The sequence below is a fragment of the Sturnus vulgaris genome, unplaced genomic scaffold (assembly GCF_052056855.1).
Source record: "Sturnus vulgaris isolate bStuVul1 unplaced genomic scaffold, bStuVul1.hap1 Scaffold_195, whole genome shotgun sequence".
Taxonomy (NCBI): domain Eukaryota; kingdom Metazoa; phylum Chordata; class Aves; order Passeriformes; family Sturnidae; genus Sturnus; species Sturnus vulgaris.
Window position 1 is genome coordinate 7,964,972 of NW_028276170.1, and position 22,160 is coordinate 7,987,131.

The window sequence follows — 22,160 nt, forward strand, 5'->3', positions numbered from 1 at the left end:
TCCAGGCAGCCAGGAGGGGAGATTTAGAAATGCAAATTACCTGAAGCAAAGTGTGGACAATGCCCCAGGATCTTCTTGCCTGGGGGAGGAATTGGGCTGATTCCCTCTGCCCCTCACCCCCAGCTCTGCCTGCTTGCACAGATGGAATTTGCACAACTAAAGGCAGAGCCCATAGTGAGGATATCTGACTGCAACAGAAATTGGTTAAGCTGCAAAGGGAAACAGCAAACGATGAATGTTGGGAAAATTTCATGAAAAAAAAGTGGGAGGGGGAAATCATCCCTCTCCCCAGAGCACTGAGGTGTTTTTGCTAGTCCAGAGAAATCACTTGGAAATCCAAACATTTGATGATTTAATTAGAGAAAACTGGTCAATTGATGCAGCCCTGGCTGGAAGGAGCACCCAAAAAAGGGAAAAAGACGAACGGCCACCAGAACAAATCCTACAACACCATGGACCAGCCCCTGGGATCCCTAACGAATTCATATCAGAAGACAGAAAATCCATCCGTAATTTGAGTGGCATAATTAGGTTAAATAGTGTCCTCAAAATAATAACCAACCAGACAGCTCCAGCTCCTGAACTTCCTGACGACCAATCCACTGAAATAAGGAACGAGACATTTCACCATGGGAGGGGATCAGGTTATCTATTTACAGATGGAGGAAGTTTATGGAAAATTAAATGACTCAAAGTGCTGTTCGCAAATGGATGATAACCGAAAAGTGGTGAAACAGGTAACAAAGGAAATAAGAAAATAGCTCGTATTCCGGAGAAAGGATGGGAATGGGACACGTTTCCGTGGTTCCCTGGCAGACCATGACTTAAACGAATGCTGCTCCTCCTCTGACGTGCTGCAGCAACTCTCAGCTTTTCACCATGCACGACACCTTGCACCAAAGAGGATGCGGAAAAAGAGATTGAGGAATTGAGGAAATTAAAAGTTTGTAAGCGCTATTCTTGAGAAAATGAGAGAAGGAAGGATTGAAAGCAGTAAGATTAATATCATAGTAGGACTGCATATTAGGAGGGACATGCAGTAGGCGGATCGGGAAATCTGAACCTTCCAAGTACCTCAGCCAGAGGGTAATGGGAGAGGGAGATGCAAACGGGAAAATGAGGATAAAAAGGAGGCGGCGCTTTAGAGACCGCATGGGCAATGCCGCATGGCGTCTCCCTTTATTCAGGAATAAAGTCACTTTTACAGGACTCCTCTCTCAACTTTGGGCACACAAACCTCTGGCCACGGGAATTTTCCCGCACAGCCCCGGGCACAGGGCAGACACCTCTGTGCCACCCACAGCAACCGGGACGAGCCAGCGCTGCTCCGGCACCGGCTCCTGCCGAGGCCCCAGCGGGAAGGAGACCGCGGGCAGCCGCTCCCGCAGCGCCCTCAGCCCAGCGCCAACACGGGCCGGCACCGGCACAACCAACCCGCCAGAGCCCCCTGCCGCCCCCGAGGCCCGCAGCGAGCCCCGAGCCCCCGCACAACCGAGCGCGGCTCCCACCTGCGCTGGGGCCGCCTCCGAGCTCCGCCGCCGCCTCCCCGGGCTCCGGCCGCTGCCGCCGCTGCCGGGCCCGCACAGACGCTGCCACAATGGCGCCTTTGCTGCTCTGCCCAATCAGCGCGCGACAACCAGGAGTGACATTGGCACAATCAGCCAATGGCAGCGAGGGCCGGGCTCTGCACACGGCCCAGCCTCGGCCCGCGCTCTCAGGGCCCCCCGGGCTGTGGGAGGGCAAAGGCGGAGATGAGGAACAGCCCTGGAACGGGCCCGGGCCCGAGCCGCCATTGGCCTGGAAACACAAACAAAGTTCTCCGCAGCTCCCGGCACGCCTTTCCCAGCCCTGCGTGTTCGCTGGCTCCGGCTCAGCGGGAAGCCCTGGAGCCTCACTGCTGCTACCCCCTAATTAGGAGCGTCGGTGCATGGCTTTGATTTCCCCCACAAAAAGGGAAAACTGCCCCAAACCCCTGTGGTTGAGTGGGAGAGGGGAGAGATTTCTGCCAGAAATCTCCAAAAACTCAGAGCTGCATAATGAGAAGTAAATGAAGACCCTTCAAACCAGTTTTCCACTCGCCTCCCTCCTTCCAGCTGCACCTCCTACCCCGGCAGTGCAGGGTGGGAGAAACGACGCTCACTTTGTAAAATTATAAAGGTTTATTAAACCTTAGCAAAAAAAATACAACAAAAGTTTGTTATAAATGAGAGACAAAAGTCTCGATATTCAGCAAAATTTAGATTGCTTTATTTGATATAGAAAGAGCAAGCAGCGCTGGGGAACGTGAGGGGTCACCGCCCACTCCACGCTCCACCCAACCTTGGTTTGCAGCCTCTTCTTATACTGTGGTTTCTCGTTGTAATCAATAATTTTTGGTTTTTTGTTGTCATAAGCAGTGGTGGTAGAATAAACATCCTTACACAAATTCACAAAGCCTTTGGGCGATAATCAGTCACAGATAGCCATCTGGTCCTTGTAGATAACCAGCAGAGAAGTTCTGAGAGTCTGGTCCTTGAGATAGGCAGTATTGATTAGACAAAGACAGGAAGGGCTTTTCGGGATGTCCGATTTTGCAAGCTGGTAGCCAATACAACTGATTTGGAAAACATAACATAACATAATGCAACATAATACAACATATTATAACAAACAGAATTATTTTATCATAGAATTTCCTTTATCTAGTGTCCATGCTTTACTTCAGAGCTTAGTATTCTGGTTTATAAAAACCCCAATGCTTTTGTGACTAATACGAATCTTTTATCAATTATCAGAAGACTGAAAAAGGAGAAAAATCAGCGCTCGGAGCACAGGACTAAAGCAATAGACCCGGGTGTGATTTGGGGGGCTGGGGTGGTCCCCGGGCCGCCCCCGCCCCCCCCGATCTCGGCCAACGGGTGCGAGCGGCGCGGCCCCGCTGCTGAGCACTGACCCCGCCCCGGGGGCCACCGGGACCCCCCCGAAAAAACCCGCACCTGCACCCCCCCTTCAGTCCCTCCGACCTTCCCAGTCCTGGGGGAAAGGGAAGGACCTGGGGCGGGATCACCCGGAGACCCCCGGGGTGAGGAGCAGGAGAGGGGGGGAATTGGGCTCGCGCTGAGTGGGGGGTCCCGCGTGAGGATTTCGGGGGGGTTCGCTCTAGGAATTTTGGGGGTCCTCGTGCAACGGATCCTCGTGCATAGGGCTCCTCTCGTGCCACCGTCTCCTTGTGTCACCCAGACCAGTTTGGGGAGCTCTTTGTGTCACCCAGATGAATCTGGGGGCTCCTCGTGTCACCGAGGGCTCCGCGAGTGACACCGAGAGCCCTGTGTCACCAAGAGCCCCTCAAGTGCCCCCAGCTCTTTGTGCCATCAGGAGCCCCTGGAGTGCCACCAGCTCCTCGTATCACCGAGAGGCCCTCGTGCCACCAGGACCTCGTGCCAGAGAATTTGGGGAGAGTCTCTGTGCCACCCGGAGCCCCTGAGTGTCACCAGCCCCGTGCCAGGGTCCCCAGTGTCACCGGGGTCTCTCTCTGTGTCTCACACCAGGAACCGACCCCCCCTCCGAGCACCAGGACCCCCGAATTTAACCGTCCTCGTGCACCGGGACCCCCTCAGGACCCTCGAGTTTCCTCTCTCCCCTCCTCGTGCACCGGCATCACCGGACCGCCCCCCTTTCCCGAGGAATCGCCGGAGACCCCCTCCATCAATCACCGGGCACCGGGACCACCAGAGGACCTCCCCCATCAATCAGCACCGTCACCGTGCACCGGGACTCCCCCCACCATCAAGCAGTGACACCCCCTCATCGTGCACCGGGACCGCCGGACCCCCCCTCAAACATCGCCAGCCTCGAGCACCGAGATCACCGGAGACCCCTCCATGAGTCACCGGGACCCCCCCGTCATGCACCAGGACCAGCGGAGACCTCCCCAGGAATCACCGGACACCCCCTCACGAATCACAACTCCCTGCCTGCGTCCATCCGGCCAATTCCTCTGGCCCCGCACAGCCCAGCCTGCAAAGCCAGGCCTGGCACTGTGGGGCTCGGGGGGGTCTGTCCTGGGCCACTGGGCCTCACAGGGCTCTGGGCACAGCAGCGGTGTCACACACTGAAATGTTATGGGGAATGGCTTAAACGCTGCCAGGAAGGAGATTTGCACATTATGGCTAAACTGAATAAAGAGGCTGAGACCACCCCAGCCCACTCCTCCTTCACCTGACTGCAGCTTTGGCCTGGGACTTGAGCGGCCTAACAGCACCTGAGGTACCATCAAGGTGACACCATTGATCAATTGCCTCTGGTCTAGGGACAAGGACACGAGACTGAGGCAGGAGAATGTATCCAAAGCAAGGCAAAGCCAGCAGCTGTCCTGAAAATCAGCTTGGGCCAGGCTGGGGCTGGGGGAGGCCGTAGCCCACAGGCTCATCTGCTGAGGCCACGTTTGCACACACTGCCCACAGCCAGCCAGGGAGGAGGAGAGTTCTGGGGCTGTGGGGGAACCTCTGCCCACAGGCACTGAACACCCATCCTCCCTCACACAAACTGGCTCTGCTGGAAAATCCCCACCCCGGGGCCACATCCACGGCACATTGCCGTGAGGGGCAGCTGAGGAGGTGCCAGAATCCATCCAAGAGCCCCAAAGCGCTGCCCAGACTCACTGCTGAGGCCTTGCAGCAGAGCACTGCTCCTGATGCAAAGGGATGCAGCAGAGCCAGAGGCTGCTGCCAGAGCCTGTGTCAGACTTGTCCCTGCCAGGGGAGGAACCTGGGCCTTCCCACCTGCCCCAAGTGTGTATGGACCCCCTGAACTCCGTGTTTGTGGGGGACCCTGAGCACCAAGAAGACAGAGATGTAGAGCATCCACAGGACGCCATTGGGATCCACAGAGTGGTGAGGTTTTCTACTTAATCTGTCTCTGTCACTCTCTTTCTCATCCCCCACCTCTATTCCATTTCTATTTTTCTCTCTTTGTCATTCTCTCTGCCTCTCATTTACTCTTCTTTAAACCCAGACTATTGACTTTGGCACATGCTCTCATTTGCGATAGAAACAGATTCTGCCCCCACTTGCCTTGATGGAATCAATGTGCACTGTGAGCCAGGGTTGACCAAGGCCTCATATTTTCGTGGTTCTGATGTGCCGGGCCAATGAATCCACACAGTCCAAAAAACCTGGATTTCCCCAGCCTCTACCTGGCTAGAGGCAGGGCCCCTCTAAGCCTGGTTATTCTTCTTTCCTGAGCTATGTCTTGGAGGTTCCTTCAAGGGGATTGAACATGTCATCATCATCATCATCATACCTGGCAGTTTGACTACCGGCAACTGGAGCTGCTTCCTTTTTGGTGAAGTTTGGTGAAGTTCCACCTTTTTTTGTGGAAATCCCTCTCTGCATCTCACTGTCCTGCAATTCAAGCACCAGTTTTACCAGAGCAACAGTAGATTTTCCATCCCACTTCTTCATGTTTTCTCCAGAATCACGCAGCAAAGACCACAGCTCAGCTTGTGAGAAGGGTCTTCTCTCCCCATCTGGGGAACGTTTACGTTTGGGGCCAGAACTTTTGATCTGTACAGCCAAGATTTGGAGAAATCCCTCTTTCATCTCCTCCCTGAGTTTCCTGTGGTTCTCCTCTATCTTATCTTCTCATTTCTGTAGAAGTGTTTCCACAGCTGAGATTCTGGCATGTGTTGGGCCATGCACAGCATCTGCATATGCTCGGAGCTTCTTCTCCATATCGAGCACGGTCTCCTCCCTTTCCTCCAGCTTCATTGTTGCTAAAGCAGAAGCGTATTCTTGTGGCCCAAGCCGTACAAGTTTTTGCCACATCACAGATGTACATGGTACCAAGTCCGGATTCCTAGTTGTTAGGTCATCTGAAAAAACAATCTCTGCCACTGCCATTTCTCTCAAACGTTGAACCCCTTGTTCTATGGTCTCCCACTGGGTTTGCTGCATATAGAGATCATCTGCACACAGATATCTTTATGCCACACTTCCCAGGACCCGTGCCCAGAGACTCTGAGGGTTAGCCCCCCTCACCATTCCTTGGTCAATAACGGGATCATGTGACAGGGACCCCAAATTCCTGGCTTCAGTGCCATCCAGAATTGTGGCCTCGCCTGCAGCATCCCAAAGACGGACCAGCCAGCTAATTATAGATTCATCAGGTCATCAGGTGTGATCCTTTCTCAGGCCACGAAGGTCTTTCAGGGATAAGGACTCAATATTGGCTCCTGATCCTGTCTCAGTTGCTCTGACTTCTGATTTTGTACCAGGAGCTCACTTTGAGGATCCTTCCCCTGGATCATCATCGTCCACTGGCCCATCAGTTTTGCTGGTGTGCTTCCTCCCCACAGCAACTGCCAGTGGCTTAGGCTCACTGTCTGGTTTAGCTACAGCCTGAGTGACTGGGGTATTGGCTGATTTATCTCCCTGCCCCCCTGCCTCTCTCTGCTGCCCTACGGTATCTAGCAGTGTGCAATAAGCATATGCTAGGGCCCAGCTTACTGCAATGATCTTTTTCTCATTAGAATCATCATGGCACTTCTCTTCCAGATATTTCCCCCCCTCATCTGGGTTCTGAATTTGTTCACGTGAAAATTCCCAGGCTGGGCGATCAGAAAATTTCTTCAAGGTTCTGCCCATTCTCTCCCATTCCCCATCCCACTCAGAATTTTCCATTCCTGGGCCAGGGGTCCCATCAGCTCCTCTGGACACCTCAGCCCTCATTCTAGAGAGGCTGCAGACTGTGCAGAGGAAGCTTACCAGATGAAATACCAGGACAGTGGTATCCTTGACATTCAGGGGAAAGTGAACATCCTCAAAAAATGACTTAACAGATTCAAAGGAGAAGAAGGAAAGGCAAAAAAGCCTCATCCCCTGCTTCTCCTCTAACAAACTAGATGCAATTACTAATGAACTCCCAAAACAGGCTATTGGAAATGGGATGCAGGGTTGGATGAAGAAACCATGAACCATAAATATCTGGAACAAACTTCAGTAGCTTTATAAACTTTCTATAAATCATAATCACTGAGCCCAGCACAACAGCTATTCTAATTTGTGCTCCTCTACTGAAAAAACTGCATATGAGGGACACTACTGGAGACATCTCCAGATAAGAAAATAAGCCTAGGGACCAAAAAGGTATTAAAACCTCAAAAAAGTCTAGGGACCCGAGACACATAAAGGCCTTCACCCTGACAGACATTATGAATTCAAAAAACATGGTTACTGACTTCTTTACCCCAATACAGAGTAAGTACAACCAAAATGCAATCAGATCGGGTTTTCTTTTCCACTTTCTTGCAACGCGTTGGGCGCCAAAGAAGTATTTGTCCTGGTTTTAGGGCAAACTTGGGAGGAAACCTCTGAATGGGGTCCCTCTGGGAAAGAGATTCAAGCCGTCCCTCCCCCAGTTGTCTCGGGAATAAATACTCCCTCGGAGAGAAGTAGAAAAGGAAAAAACTGTTTATTCAACAGGCAATACACCTCCCAGCACAAAAATGAACAAAACCAAACAGCAAAACCCCTCGCTGTTCCCAAGAGATGACAGATTTAGAAGAGTTCTTTCCCTGGGCTGCCCGGCTCACTCAGTCTGTTCTCAGTCCCTCCTGTGCTGGGAAATGCCATGGCCCAGGCCAGGCCTGGTGGGCCACAGGTGTGAGCTCCCGGTGCCCTTCTGGGTTTTCAGTCCAGAGCAGGTTCAAACAGTTCCAGGAAAAAGGAAAAAAACCCAAAACACACAGTCCAGGGAGATTCTCTGCCTCAGCTAGGCAGAAAAATTAACCAAAAGCAAAAAAAAGAGAGCTCTCTCTGGCTGTCCACTGCAGACAACACAGTCTGTGAGCAGGAATGTGGGGGAGCCTGTGCAGTCTCTGATAACAAACTCTGCACTTCTTCTTTCCCACCCTTCACTCCTGGAACCAGTCTTAAAACTGCAGAATTCAATATCCAACACCAGCAGAACAGACGATTTGGGGATACAGGCATCATACAGTCACCCCAAGACAGGGGTCTCCACTATGACGTTCTGGGGATCCCCTTGTCCTGGATGCCCTGGATCCTGCATATATGTTGTGGTCCCTCCTCTGCAGGGTGTCCCGATGCTCCAGGCTTCCCGGGAATCCCAGGGATCCCCCCTCTTTGGTCTCCCCACTTTGGGATTCTGGGGTTCCCTCTTCTCTGGGCTGCTGAGGGTCCCATGGGTGCCCCTCTCTGGGTGGCACTAAGGGATGCCGAGAGTTCTGGGCTCCCAGGGGCGCCTCCTCCCCTGACTCCCTGCTCCGGCCTGCCAGGGCTCACAGGGGTCCCCCCCTTTCTGTCCCCACCTTGGTGTCCCAGGGGTTCCCCGTCTCCAGGCTCATCCCTTCTCCGGGCTGCCCCTTCTCCAGGCTCCCCTCACTCCCGGCTCTCGGGGTCCCCCCTCTCCAGGCCCCCATTTCAGGCTCCGGCACTCCCGGGGCTCTCCCCTTTTCGCTTTCCCCCCCTCAAGGCTGCTCCCCTCGCCCTGCCAGTCCCGGGCGATCGCCACGGGGCTCCGGGGACCTCCATCCCCCACCCACCGCCGGGGCTCTGTCTGCAGCCGCCACCCAGACATCCCCAAAAAACCACCCGGGGACCCCGCAGGATCCCCCAAAAGGGGATTTCGGGACAGCTCTGGAGCCCTGCAAGATGCAAACATCGCTCCGCCCGCCGCCTCCCGAAATACACAAACAGGGAGACCCAAAGATACTTCGGGTGAGCTCCAAATATCCCTCCCCCTTTCAAAAAAACCCTACCAGGACCGCCCAAGATATTGGGGGCGAGGTCCCCCTCCCGGGTCACCTATGTCAGGAAAATTAATCCACAAACACCAGAGGTTTATGTCCAAAAAGGAGACAGAGGAGTCCTTTTTGCTTTATTCGAATAAAGGGAGAGGCCATGGGACATTCCCCTGGCATCTCTCAAATTTTTGGAAGGCGCAGCCTCCTTTTTATCCTATTTTCCCGGCCGCATTTCCCTCTCTCTTTCCCCATTGGCTGAGGTACTTGATAGGCACAGACTTCCCGGAACGCCTGATACCTGAAATTTCCCTCTAATGTATAACCCTCCCTTTTCATTTTTAATTCTTACAGAATTCATAGTTTTCCCCCGTTGCTTTCGATATCCAATTTCATTTATCAGCAGCCCTACAGTTTGTTTGTAAAGGCAAATATCTCTTTCTATTCATCAATCAGTGGAATCCATCCCATTGTTTCTTTTATCTCTCAGTGCTAGCCTTATCTATAGGCTGAGCCACAACTCATTTGTAAAGACAAATTCAACATTCCTCCCAATTTGGACTTAGTAAAATCTTATTTTCCATAACCCAGACTTGATCCAGTCCTCTTGCAGTCAGGTCTCGGTTTACTCTTGCCAGGCATCCTCGTTGTCAGGCTGCTTTTGCTGATTAAATCTGCAGTACTATCAGTCTCATTTGCATTACCCATATCCACATCTCCCCCGTTTCTTTTAACTGAAAATACACTCTTAAGCGATTTGTCTATTAAATTCTTAACACACTGTAAAATACAAGGAATAACTACTACAATGCATAATATGATGCCTAATACATACAAACCTATTTTAACTAAATTCCTGACCCAGCCAGTGAGTCCCCAGTGCCCTAAGAGCCAGTTCAGCCAGTCGTACCCATGATCTACCCGAAGTTTATTGACACCTTCTTTGAGGGCTTGAATGCTGGCATAGATGGGCTGGGAGTGGTCAGAAAGGTTAAGGCAACACATCCCATCGAATTCCTCAGCCACAGGTCCCTGTGCTAAAAGCAAAAAGTCTATTGCTGCTCTATTTTGCAGAGTAGCATGTCTAACACAGTCAGCCTCAGTTAAAAGTCCTGTTCCTGGGTGTCCTCCTTCCATGGTGGTATTACAGGTGGGTCTTCAGGTGCTGCAGTTAAAGGCGAATCCTCCAGTGCTGCATTCAGGGGTTCTCGAAATGGCTTCACGTTATTTGCAGGGATCCACTTGGAACCATTCTCTTTAAGGATACATGAAAAACCTCGACCCCAGGTGATCAAAGGATAAGGCCCCAATATTTTACCGGATTCTGGATCTTTTATTAAAACAGGGGGCCTTTCCTTATGTTGCAATTGTGAATTACAATTAAAATGTCAAGCAGTTGGTGGATTGGGGTCCATAAAAGAGCAATTCAAAAAGTTAAAAACATAAAGAGCTTTCTGCAGTCTCTCGGCAGGGGTGCCATCTCCAGTTCCCACTTTTTGTAGTATAAGAGAGAGCCATGAGCTCATTCAATGCTAGATTGGCCTGTTGGGGAATGAGGGATACCTGCTTTGTGACTAATTCCCCATAGAGCAAAAAATGCAGCAGCTCGATGGGAAGTATCAGCTGGGCCGTTGTCGGTCTTCACCTCAGAAGGTGTACCCAGAGTTGCAAAAGCAGCAGTAAAGTGTCTGCAGACATCTTTAGCTGTTTCCCCTGAATGGACTGATGCAAAAAGAGCGCCAGAAAAGGCGTCAATGGAGGAATGAATGTATTTTAAACGGCCAAACTCAGCAAAATGGGTAACATCTCTTTGCCAGATTTGAAGGCTTTAAAGCCCTCGGGGATTAACACCTCCTGCAATAGAAGGAAAATAACACCTTTGACAGTCAGGACAAACAGTGATAATTACTGAAGCTTGGGCTTTAGTAATGCCAAAGTTCTGAATCAAAGCAGCAGCGTTCTGGAGAAAAAATGAATGACTCAGTTTAGCTTGGTCCATCTTCTGTACAGAATTTAGTACATGCATTGCTAAAAGATCAGCCTGCCTGTTCCCTTCAGCCAAAAATCCAGGAAGGTCTGTGTATGATTGAATATTCATAACAAAATAAGATGTTCTATTTTCTAAGGAAAAAACAAGAAGCTGTAACCAATAAAAGAGTTGTGAAAATTCAACCTCTTTCAAAACTGATGCTTCAGCTGTCATCACAATTGCTGCAACATAAGCTGAATCTGCTACCAAATTAAAGGGATCAGAAAATTTTTTTAAAACTCTAACAAGAGCAGCTAGTTCAACAATTTGGGGAGACCCCTCAACTGTGGGCACATCTGATTTTCGAGCACCAGGTGAGGGATCTCTTCCATACCACCACTGATTTATGAGAGCACCAGAACCATCTGTAAATACTGTTAAAGCTTTAAGTGGGACTTCACTTCTCTTTGGTTTTTCTATCAGTTGGAATAAAGGGGTTAAAAGCTTATGTTTTGGTGGGTGTACTGAAATTTGCCCGCTGAATTCAGCAAAGGCCATCTGGATAGCCTCAGATTCCTGAAATATCCAATCCAAATTAAAGGTGGTAATAGGCGTGTAAATAGTGGAAAAATCCACTCCTGCCAGGGAAGTTAGTCTCTGTCGGGCTTTAACAATCAGCTGTGCCATCATTCCATGTTGGGTACTGATGGCTTTGGTTGCTTCGTGTGGAAAAAAATCCATTCAATGATAAACAAAGGGTCTGGTTCATCTGAGTCCCATTGAAGTATCAAAGCATGAGGCTGTTTAGCTGTGTCAAAATTATTAAAAGAAGTGCACAGAGTGCACCTTGCCGTTTTGCTAAGCTCTGCCCTGCAGGGCTTGATGAGTTTGTGAATTGAGTCTTCTAGGTGATAAAAGGTCTGAGTCTCCTTTTAGCAGTTCAAACAAAGGACTCAGCTCTGCATTTGTGTAAGAGCCAAAAATGAGGGATGTGGGGCTCCAGGCGGCTCTTTCAAATGCTGTTTATTGTATCCAGATGATGCAGCAATTCACGGGTCATGGAGCCTTTTCAGCCACAGCTGTAGGTTTGTCTGAAGCATCTCTAGTTCTGGTTACAATGCGTTCTATACGTTTCATTACAGAGCATCTCAGTACATGACACCCAATCGATACCTTTACTATTACCTATAGCCTGTCCTTACTACTGACATAACCATATTCATGTTACTATTGTCCAATCACAAAAGGTTACTATGTTACAGTTTAAGCTAGAAGTTCTTTTTCAGTTTTCTTGCAGTGGAAAATTCTGAGATATTTTCTCTACTTGCAACATTGGCTTTCTTGTTTGTCTGTGAAAATCTTTTTGCTTGGTAAAAACTTTTTTCCAAAATCTTTTGTTTGAGGTGGTTTATCCTTTGCTCTAAATCATAAAAGCCCCTTCCAACTCACTTGCTCTTTGCCTTCTAGTTACCCAGTCAGACTGGTTCAGCAATTCTTCCCTTCTACATCAAAATTTGCTATGATTTGTATTCCTACTTCAGATTCTACATTCAAAGACCTTTCTGTTATACATACATAACTGTGAGACCTTCCTGTCAAATCCTTATCCTTTCCAACACCTGTCGCTTCTCACAAGTCAACTATTACATTTTTTAAAGATTTCATAAACCTTTAAAATGTTAAAAGTGAGTGTCGTTTCTCACACCCTGCAATGCCGGGGTAGGAGGTGCAGCTGGAAGGAGAGAGGAGTGGGGGAAAGCTGGTTTGAAGGGTCTTCATTTACTTCTCATTATCCTGCTCTGAGTTTTTGGAGTTTTCTGCCAGAAATCTCTCTTGTCCACTCATCCCATGGGGTTTGGGGCAGTTTTCCCATTCTGGGGAAAATCAAAGCCATGCAATGATGATCTTAATTAGGGGGTAGGAGAAGTGAGGCTCCAGGGATTCCCGCTGAGCCAGAGCCACCGAAAACACAGGGCTGGGAAAGGCGTGCCGGGAGCTGCGGAGAACTTTGTTTGTGTTTCCAGGCCAATGGCGGCTCGGGCCCGGGCCCGTTCCAGGGCTGTTCCTCATCTCCGCCTTTGCCCTCCCACAGCCCGGGGGGCCCTGAGAGCGCGGGCCGAGGCTGGGCCGTGTGCAGAGCCCGGCCCTCGCTGCCATTGGCTGATTGTGCCAATGTCACTCCTGGTTGTCGCGCACTGATTGGGCAGAGCAGCAAAGGCGCCATTGTGGCAGCGTCAGTGCGGGCCCGGCAGTGGCGGCAGCGGCCGGAGCCCGGGGAGGCGGCGGCGGAGCTCGGAGGCGGCCCCAGCGCAGGTGGGAGCCGCGCTCGGTTGTGCGGGGGCTCGGGGCTCGCTGCGGGCCTCGGGGGCGGCAGGGGGCTCTGGCGGGTTGGTTGTGCCGGTGCCGGCCCGTGTTGGCGCTGGGCTGAGGGCGCTGCAGGAGCGGCTGCCCGCGGTCTCCTTCCCGCTGGGGCCTCGGCAGGAGCCGGTGCCGGAGCAGCGCTGGCTCGTCCCGGTTGCTGTGGGTGGCACAGAGGTGTCTGCCCTGTGCCCGGGGCTGTGCGGGAAAATTCCCGTGGCCAGAGGTTTGTGTGCCCGCAGGAGACAGAGGAGTCCTGTAAAAGTGACTTTATTGATGAACAAAAGGAAAAGCCATGTGGCATTTGCCATGCGGTCTCTAAAGCGCCGCCTCCTTTTTATCCTCATTTTTCCGTTGCATCTCCCTCTCCCATTCCCCTCTGGCTGACGTTTTTGGAAGGTTCAGACCTCCCGATCCGCCTACTGCATGTCCCCCTTAATATGCACTCCTACTACGATATTAATCTTACTGCTTTCAATCCCTCCTTGTCTCATTTTCTCAAGAATAGCGCTTACAAACTTTTAATTTCCATCGACTCAATCTCTTTTCCTGTGTCCTCTTTGGAACAAGGTGTCGTGCATGGTAAAAAGCTGAGAGTTGCTGCTGCACGTCAGAGGAGGAGCAGCATTCGTTTAAGCCATGGTCTGCCAGGGAACCACGAAAACGTGTCCAATTCCCATCCTTTCCCTCTTTGGACTGGTACATGAGCTACTTTCTTCTTTCCTTTGTTATCTGTTTCACCATTTTTCGGTCATCATCTATTTGTAAACAGCAATTTGAATGATTTAATTTTCCACAAACTCCTCCTCTTTCTGTGAATAGATAATCTGATCCCATCCCATGGTGAAATGCCTCTTTCCTCATTTGAGCCGCTTGTTTGTCAGGAAGTTCAGGAGCTGGAGCTGTCTGGTTGGTTATTATTTCAAGGACACTTTTTAACCTAATAATGACACTCAAATTATGGATGGATTTTCTGTCTCCTGATATGAATTCGTTAGGGATCCCAGGGGCTGGTCCATGGTGTTGTAGGATTTGTTCTGGTGGCCGTTCATCTTTTTCCCCCTTTTGGGTGCTCCCTCCTGCCATGGCTGCATCAATTGACCACTTTTATCTTATTAAATCATCAAATACTTGGATTCCCCACTGATTTCTCTGGACTAGCAAAAACACCTCAGTGCTCTGGGGAGAGGGATGATTCCCCCCCCCCCACACTGTTTTTCATTAAGCTTCCACAACATTCTGTGTTTGCTGTTTCCCTTTGCAGCTTAACCAATTTCTGTTGCAGTCAGATATCCTCACTATGGGCTCTGCCTTTAGTTGTGCAAATTCCATCTGTGCAAGCAGGCAGAGCTGGGGGTGAGGGGCAGAGGGAATCAGCCCAATTCCTCCCCCAGGTAAGAAGGCCCTTGGGCATTGTCTGCATTTTTCCTGAGCAATCTTAATTTGCATTTCTAAAGGTCCTCTGCTGGCTGCCTGGAACTAGGATTTTCTTCCAGTGCAGCCTTTAGGTGATTCACACGTCCACCCTCACAATCTGCTTTATTTTTCTTTTTTTTTTTTTTAACGATTTTGTATTAACTATTTATGTGTTAAAGCCTTACGATTAATACTCTTCTACGTTTGCAAAATGCAACTTAAAGGTGAGCATCGAAAAACCCATTCGGAAATTCTGCCATCATTAAGAGTCAGCCACAAATATATAGAAAAATATTCCAGTGCAAGCAAGTCTTTTCTACATCTTCTCCTAGGAGTAAAAATTGCTTGTCACACCCCTGGTCCAAACCTAAATGATAAAAGTTGGATTAATATGAAAAAATTTTCTAATGGTGTAATCTTGTCACTGAAACTGCAGGAAAAACAAAAACTCTTCAATAATGTCTTTAGTGTTAGAGTCAAGGCATTACTTGATTCTGGTCAGGATGAGCAACAGAAATAATTTCATCCACACATAGCCCGGGTGTGGAGAGAAAATCATTCCATGAGATGTGAATTTTACAGGATTTTTCGCAAACTTTTTACTGTCCGAACCCATTGAAATCCATTGGTTTAGTGTTCATTGCTTCCAAGTTGTGTAGTTCTTAGTGTTTGGTTTCCTATTGCACACGGATTTCTCCTCTTCTGATGTTAATTAGATCCACATTCCTGGATTTCCTTCTCAGCTTTTTCCAGACCGTGTGTCTCCATCTGGGCCAGGGGCAGTGTCTGGGGTGGGTGTTCCTTGATGTTTGCTGATGTTTCCTTGATGTTTTATTGATGTTTGTTATCTTTGTGGGAATCTTTTGGGCTCTTCCCAGTCTGTTGAGATGTTAAACTCATCTCTGTTGAGTGGTGCAACATCCCTTAAAAAGAACCTTTTAAAATTTCTTTCCTGAGAGAAAGGCAAACCGAGCCTGACTAGTAAAATGGAATATAAAAAAAATTTAAATTTGGTATACTTTCCAACAATGGAATCGCAGGCAGCCCAGTGTGTGAGTGTAATTGAGAAGCAGAGTCCTGGGTGGATGCTGTGAACAGCAAAGTGCCAAGGCAGGCTCTGTGCCAGCCCAGCTTCCTGTGGCAGAGATTTCACAAGAGACAGGATTCTGGCCACAGACTGCTTGAAATATCCATCCCTTATCTCCAGCCCGCACTAGGTGGAGAATTCCCAGGGTAAGGAATTGCAAAGATCAATTCCAAGGGAGATAATTGAATATCTGCCCTGGCTCTGGCCAAAGGTTATAATGGCCGGATGCTTGGCCTTCAGCCAAGGGCACACACTGACTCAGAAAACACTTCCTAAATGCAGCAACATGTTGCATATTCATAGACCTTCATGCATTATTCTGAATCATTCCCCTCCAACCTGTAAATAATTTTTTCCTTCCCTGGGGTTCTGGTGTCCCATAATCCAGGAATGTGAAGAATTTCCTGATTATCTTTTTTACCATTATCCATGTTTGTTACATGAACAAAAGATTTTTACATTATACTCCAAGAAAAATATATTTATCACACAACTATTTATAAGTTTTGTTAATCGCAGAACTAAAAGAAACTATATTCATACAGCAATGTTTTCCAGCATATAGCATTCATTTTAATATTTGCAAAAACTCAATAATATAATGTACACTTACAACACACATAGAATTCAAATTTCTTTTTCTCGGTCTGGAGGAGACGTAGCTGGTGGTCCAATCATTTTGTTATTTTTCATTTTCTCAGGGTTTTTCCTTTTCTCCTGTCCATACCACAACACAGGATATTTGGGTTTAAAAAGTCATACAATGTTGTGGCTAGAGCAGAGAATCTTCAATCCAGGTCCTGCAGTTTCCTATTAATCGTCAGAATTCTTGCACCTGCTTTTTAGTCCTGGATCACTTCTGAGATTCCCTGGTCCCTCTTCGGGTCAATACACCACAAACCCTCAGTCAAAATATGTCCCAAATATTTTACCCTTTTCTCCACCATTTCCTCTTTTATTTCAAATACTCAAAGATGCTTTTCAGCCTGAACATTCAGCCATTTCACAGAGGCTTCTTCTACAACTTCTTGTCCTCCTGATTGCAGCAAGTCATCCACATCCTGCATTAACCCAATCCCTGGGGGTGGGGTAAATTCTTGTGATATTTTCTGCAAGGCTTGCCCCAATAAGGCTGGTGCGTCCGTGCATCCCTGCAGAAGGACCGTCCATGTCTTTTCCATTTTCCCTTCTACCTCTTGTTCCCACTCAAGGGCAAAATCCAGTTTACCATCCTGTGTGAGTGGGCATCCCCAGAAAGCATCTTTGCCATCAAGGACTGAATGGTGTCAGTGTGAGGAGGGCACCTGGTTGAAGATGGTGTAAGGATGTGAGAGCCCCTGGGTGCTGGGGCCCCCTTGGGCCCTGGGGTTCATCCCTCAGGGGCTGTAGAAACTCTGCCATGGCCTTTGCCTTCCCCTTGGCCTTTTCCTCCTCCCTTCTTGCATTCCCCTGCTGTGCCTTTGTGACCAAGTGCTCCAGGGGCTTCTTCAGCCCCTCCTGCAGCCCCCTCAGTGCCTGGGGGTGCTCATCCTCTGACAGCTGCTGAGCTTTCTGCTCAATCATTCCTTTCTGCAGTGACCCAAGGAAAATGCTTAAAAGCTGATCTGGATGCTTGCCCGTCCAATGCCCATTTCCCAGCTGTTCCTTTGTCCTGCTGCTCCTTGTGCTGTGGCTGCCGTGGCCAGCCCGTATCCCAGAGCCGGTGCCTGTCCTGCCGCAGTGTCCAAACGCGGCCCCCCCGGCGGGCAGGGCCGGCAGCTCCACGGGGCCGGGCAGCGGCCGGGGCGTCCCGCAGCCTCCTGGGGGCCGGGGGCCACTGCCGGGCCTGCAATTGCCGGGGGGTGCTGGGCTCAGGCAGCGCCCGGCGCTGAGCCCCGGCTGCCCCACAGCCCCGGCCCGGCCCCGCAGCTCCCCACAGGCCCCCAGCCCGTGCTCCCGGTGCCGCCCCTCTGCGCCCGCTCCTGCCGCTGCCCAGCACAGAGAAACCCCCTGCAATCCTGACCTCCTTGTGTGCCTGTCCTGGCAACCGGGGATACAAAGGATCTGCAGCAGCTGGCGACTTCTGAGGATAAGAGCCTGCTGAAAAACATCCCCATCCTTAGTATTTCTTTTCTTGCTCCTCTTTCCGTTCATCCTTTTTCTTCCCCACATAGATTCCTTCTTCTGCTTCTTGCCTGAACCATATTCCTGCACACTCCTCTTCACCCAATCCCTTCCCAGCACACCAACAGCATCCATCCCCTGTTGTCTAAATCCCTTCTCGACTTCCCTTATTGCCCCCCTGGGTGTCCATGTCCTTGATTACCTCTGGTAGAATGTGCAAACTCCCTCCACATGCTGCCAAGGGACCCTTCAGAGATATTTTGGGATCATCATCCCTTTGGCCAGGAGCCCTTCCTTGCTTTCCCTTTCTACCATCCACGGGTGCCCTGCCATGTTTAGTCCCCGAAGATCCCACTGTAGTCCCTGCTGAGATTTTCAGTGCTCTCTGGCTGCCGACTCTTCCCAGCCCCCCTGATCTGTCACTCGTCTGTCTCCTGGCCCCAGCGCCCCCCGGCAGGGGAATTTGGGGAGGTGGGAGGGGGGGAGCGCCAAGGCCGGGCCCCCCCGTGCTGTGGTGGCGGCAGCGGCTGCAGTGGGGAGCGAGTGCGGGCGGGAGCGGCCGAGAGCCCAGCGCTGCCCCAGCCCGAGCTGCCCCAGCTCCATCGCTGCCCCTGCGCTGGGATGCTGTGGGTTTGGGGGGAAGAGGGAGCCGGCAGTGGGTGCTGGGCCTGGGGGCAGCAGCAGAAGGGAAGGAGAAGCAGGGTTGAAAAACAAAATGGTCAAAGGATGCACGTGGGAGGAGCAGGTGGGATTGTGCAGGAGAAAGAGGAATAATGGGAGGAAGAGGAAGGAGTTTGGGGAAGAGTAGGGACACCACAAGAGGGTCAGAAATGGGCAGCAGCACAATGTTCCACTCCTCCCTGTATCTGCTGCCTCTGCCCCAGTCCCTTGCTCCCCCCACATGCAGCCGGTGACTGAAGAGGACAATCCATGATTTTCACAGGGGTGAATCTTGGTGTTTGTGAGTTTTATTGGGCTAAATGTTGGTGCTTTGATTTTTTGCAGAGGCTGAATCTTTATATTTTGGATGTGATTTGGGCTGAAACTTGCTTTTTGGGGAGTGTTGATGTTTGGATAATTTTTGTGCTGAATTATTGTGTTTTGGAGGTTCTTATAGACACAAGATGCCCAATGACTTCCTGAGTTGCACTTTGGCAGGAGAAACCCTCAGCCCATGGTGCTCTCTTGTGTTTTCCTCCAAACCAGGATTTGTCATTCCCAAGTCGTGGATGGATGGAGGAGGAGGACAAGTCCCAGGGATCCCACAGGAAGAGGGGCTGCAAATCCAGCCCGGGGAGCTGCGAGGAGGAAAGACCCTCCCTGAGGCGGGAAGGCGGCCGGAGATCCAGGCAGAGCTCAGAGCTGGTGGAGAAGCCTCCTGGAGGGGAGAAGCCCCACAAGTGCTTGGAATGTGGGAAGGGTTTCAGCTACAGGTGCAGGCTGATCGAACACCAGAGGATCCACACTGGGGAAAAGCCCTACGAGTGTGGGGAATGTGGGAAGAGCTTCAGCATGATCTCTGGTCTGATGCAGCACCAGAAGATCCACACAGGGGAGAAGCCCTACGAGTGTGGGAAATGCAGGAAGAGCTTCAGGACTATTTCAACTCTGATGCAGCACCAGGTGATCCACACAGGGGAACGGCCCTACACCTGCTTGGAATGTGGGAAGAGCTTTGGCTGGAGCTCTGACCTGAAGAAACACCAGCGCATCCACACTGGGGAGAGGCCCTACGAGTGTCCTGAGTGTGGGAAGAGGTTTCAGAGCAGCTCCGATTGCCTCAAACATGAGCGGATTCACACAGAGGAGAGGCCCTTCCGCTGCCCCGACTGCGGGAAGGGATTCAAGCACAACTCCAACCTCATTGTCCACTGGCGCATCCACACTGGGGAGAGGCCCTACGAGTGTCCTGAGTGTGGGAAGAGCTTCTCACAGAGCTCTCACTTGACTCAACACCAGCATAGGCACCACTAAGGGAAGCCCTGTGAGTGCCCCGAGTGTGGGAAGAGCTTCGTGCTCTGCTCCAGCTCCATCCCCCATGGGAGGATTGGTGTTGGATGATCCCCAGTGACCCCCGTTGGGCAGAGCCCTGGTGATCCGTGGTCCTGGTGATCCGTGTTGGGAAGACACGTGGCTGGGGGGGCTCCACATCTTCCTGTCTCCCTGTGTGCACCTGGATGAATGCAGGGACAGGAACGTCCATCAGGATGCAAACCAACCTTGGCAATTCCTTGGGGAGAGTGGATTTGTTGCCATTCAACCCCAGAAAATCTTCTGTGTTCAATCCTATCTTCTGGTGGTGCCCTGCTGGGCAGGGTGGAGGAAGAACCCCCGGCCCGTGGCTGGAATTGAGTGCAGCGGGCGCTGGAGAACAGCCATGAAACCAGAAACTCATCACGGCTCCTCTGACTAAACCCTACAGTCCTCACCCAGCCCCCATCGTGGCCTTGAAAGACTCTTTATCCTAAATAGCTCCAACTGCCCCACCTGGAAAAAACCACAAAAACCTCTGCTGCCCCCTGGGCAAAGTATTAACTCTTTCAATGCCCAGAATGAAGCTTCACAGATGCTTTATTCTGTCTCTCCTTAAAAAAAACCAAACAAAAACCACACAGAAACAATATAAAAACATCAAAATCAAACAAAAAGAAATGTCAAATCCCAAAGAACTATAATTTCTCTTTTTTTATGATATGGCGAAAAACCTCATGTTTCCTCTATAACACATAAAAATATTACGAACTGAATATGACTATTCTAACTGTAAATATAATCAAAGGCTGTAATATTAAACTAAACACGTTAAAATTGCTGTAATCTCCTAAGTTTAAATAATGAAAATCTCCCTGGTGTTCCACAGAAAAAAAAAAAAAGAAAAAAACCCCTCTGTTCTCAAAAATAAAGTAAGTTTTTGTTTAATCTGTTATAATCCTTAAAGACTGCGTCATAAATTAATATAGTCCGTAATAAAAGTTGTGAGAAAAACTGTTAGTCTGAAAAAAGGGTTTTTAGATAGTAATCAGATTTCCATTACCTTAATCACTGTAACATCCAAACAACAAGAAAATTGTTTGTTATGAAGAAACCTCCATAGACTGAAAAAAAGTCTCCTCTTTGAATTAAATTAGTAAAAAACTATTTTAAAGATGGTAAACTACCTGAATAGCTTTTGTATGTTTTCAGTATTAAAAAAAAAAATGTGTGGAAGAAAAAAAGTTGTCTCAAGTTTTATTCTAAGTTTATATTTCTTATAGTTTCTAGTAATAAATTTTCTCTTTATACCATTTAATGTTAAACCTGTTTTTTGTCTACTTCTTAATCCTCTCTCACCACAAAAAAAGTTTCAAATGAATAAATCAAAACCACTACATCAAACCTCAGTGATTCCAGGATTTTGATTTCCTATTACCCAAGGCTGTCTTCTGCAGCCAAATGGTGATGGACTGGGGCAAAGACCAAGATTTTGGAGACAGTGGGGTGGAAACTCCTCCAAAAATGTTCTTCCCTCCCTCCCTCCCAAGCACGTGGATCCTCAGCTCACACAGACACAGAAATTCTTTTATTTTGGCCTTGATTTGCTTTTCATTTCTCTTCATCCCTTTAAAACATCCAACACTGGGGTAAAAATAAAGACACTGAACTGAGACATGGGTGGGGACAGGGGGACAATGACATGGGGGGACACAGACATGGAGAGTGACATGGGGACACATGGACATGGAGGGGGACGTGGCCATTCGTGAGGACATGGGGGGACACAGGCATGGATGGAGATGTGGGGGACAGTGACAGGGATGGAAACATGGTGGGGACACAGCCATGGGTGAGGACATGGTGGGACATGGCCAGTGACATGTGGGGACACGGCCACGGCCGGTGCCATGGGGGGAACTTGCAGGGGCTGTGGGGGATGCTGGCTTGGAGGGAGTTGAGGGTTCCTGGCAGGGACTTGGGGCTCGCTGAGGCCTTTGGGGACCCCAGGCCGAGCGGCTCCGGCTGCGCTGGGAGACCCTGGCGGAGGTTCTGGGGCAGCTGCTCAAGGACCCCCTGCCCTGGAGCCCCAGCCGGGCATTGGGCTCCTGGAAGGGAATGAACGTCCTTGTCCCCAGCAGGGAAATCCCAGCACCCCCAGGTTGTCAGGGGCAGGTGAGAGGCCACAACCGGGAGGGGAAAGCCAGACAGAACTGTCCCCTTCCAGAACTGCGCACCAAAAATCCCAAAACTGGGATTCCACTAGAAAGAATCTTTGAGGAGCGGCCCGTATTGAGGAAAAGAGGGATAGGACCCCGAGAGTGAGCAGGAGGGACCTGGAAACCTCTTTCAAAAAGAAGCATGAGGTCAGGGGTGGTTGAGTGGGGGACAGTGGAAAAGGGCTGGAAGAGCATGGGAAAAGAGGGGGCTGGTACCCCTAAAGAATTGGTCAGGGCCCTGGAACCGCCAAATTGCATTGAGAGAGGTCTGACTCCTCCTCCTTTCTAGTCCTGCCT

At 50.1% G+C, this 22,160-nt stretch overlaps 1 protein-coding gene across 1 annotated transcript in view; it reads left to right on the top strand.

The window, feature by feature from the left end:
• LOC148218052 (uncharacterized) overlaps positions 1–22,160 on the top strand; it is a 107,800-nt gene that overhangs the window by 50,805 nt on the left and 34,835 nt on the right. The window contains exon 2 of the mRNA XM_088158040.1: positions 19,023–19,631. Coding sequence (XP_088014166.1) covers positions 19,023–19,631 — 609 coding nt within the window. The remainder of the gene's footprint in view (positions 1–19,022; positions 19,632–22,160) is intronic.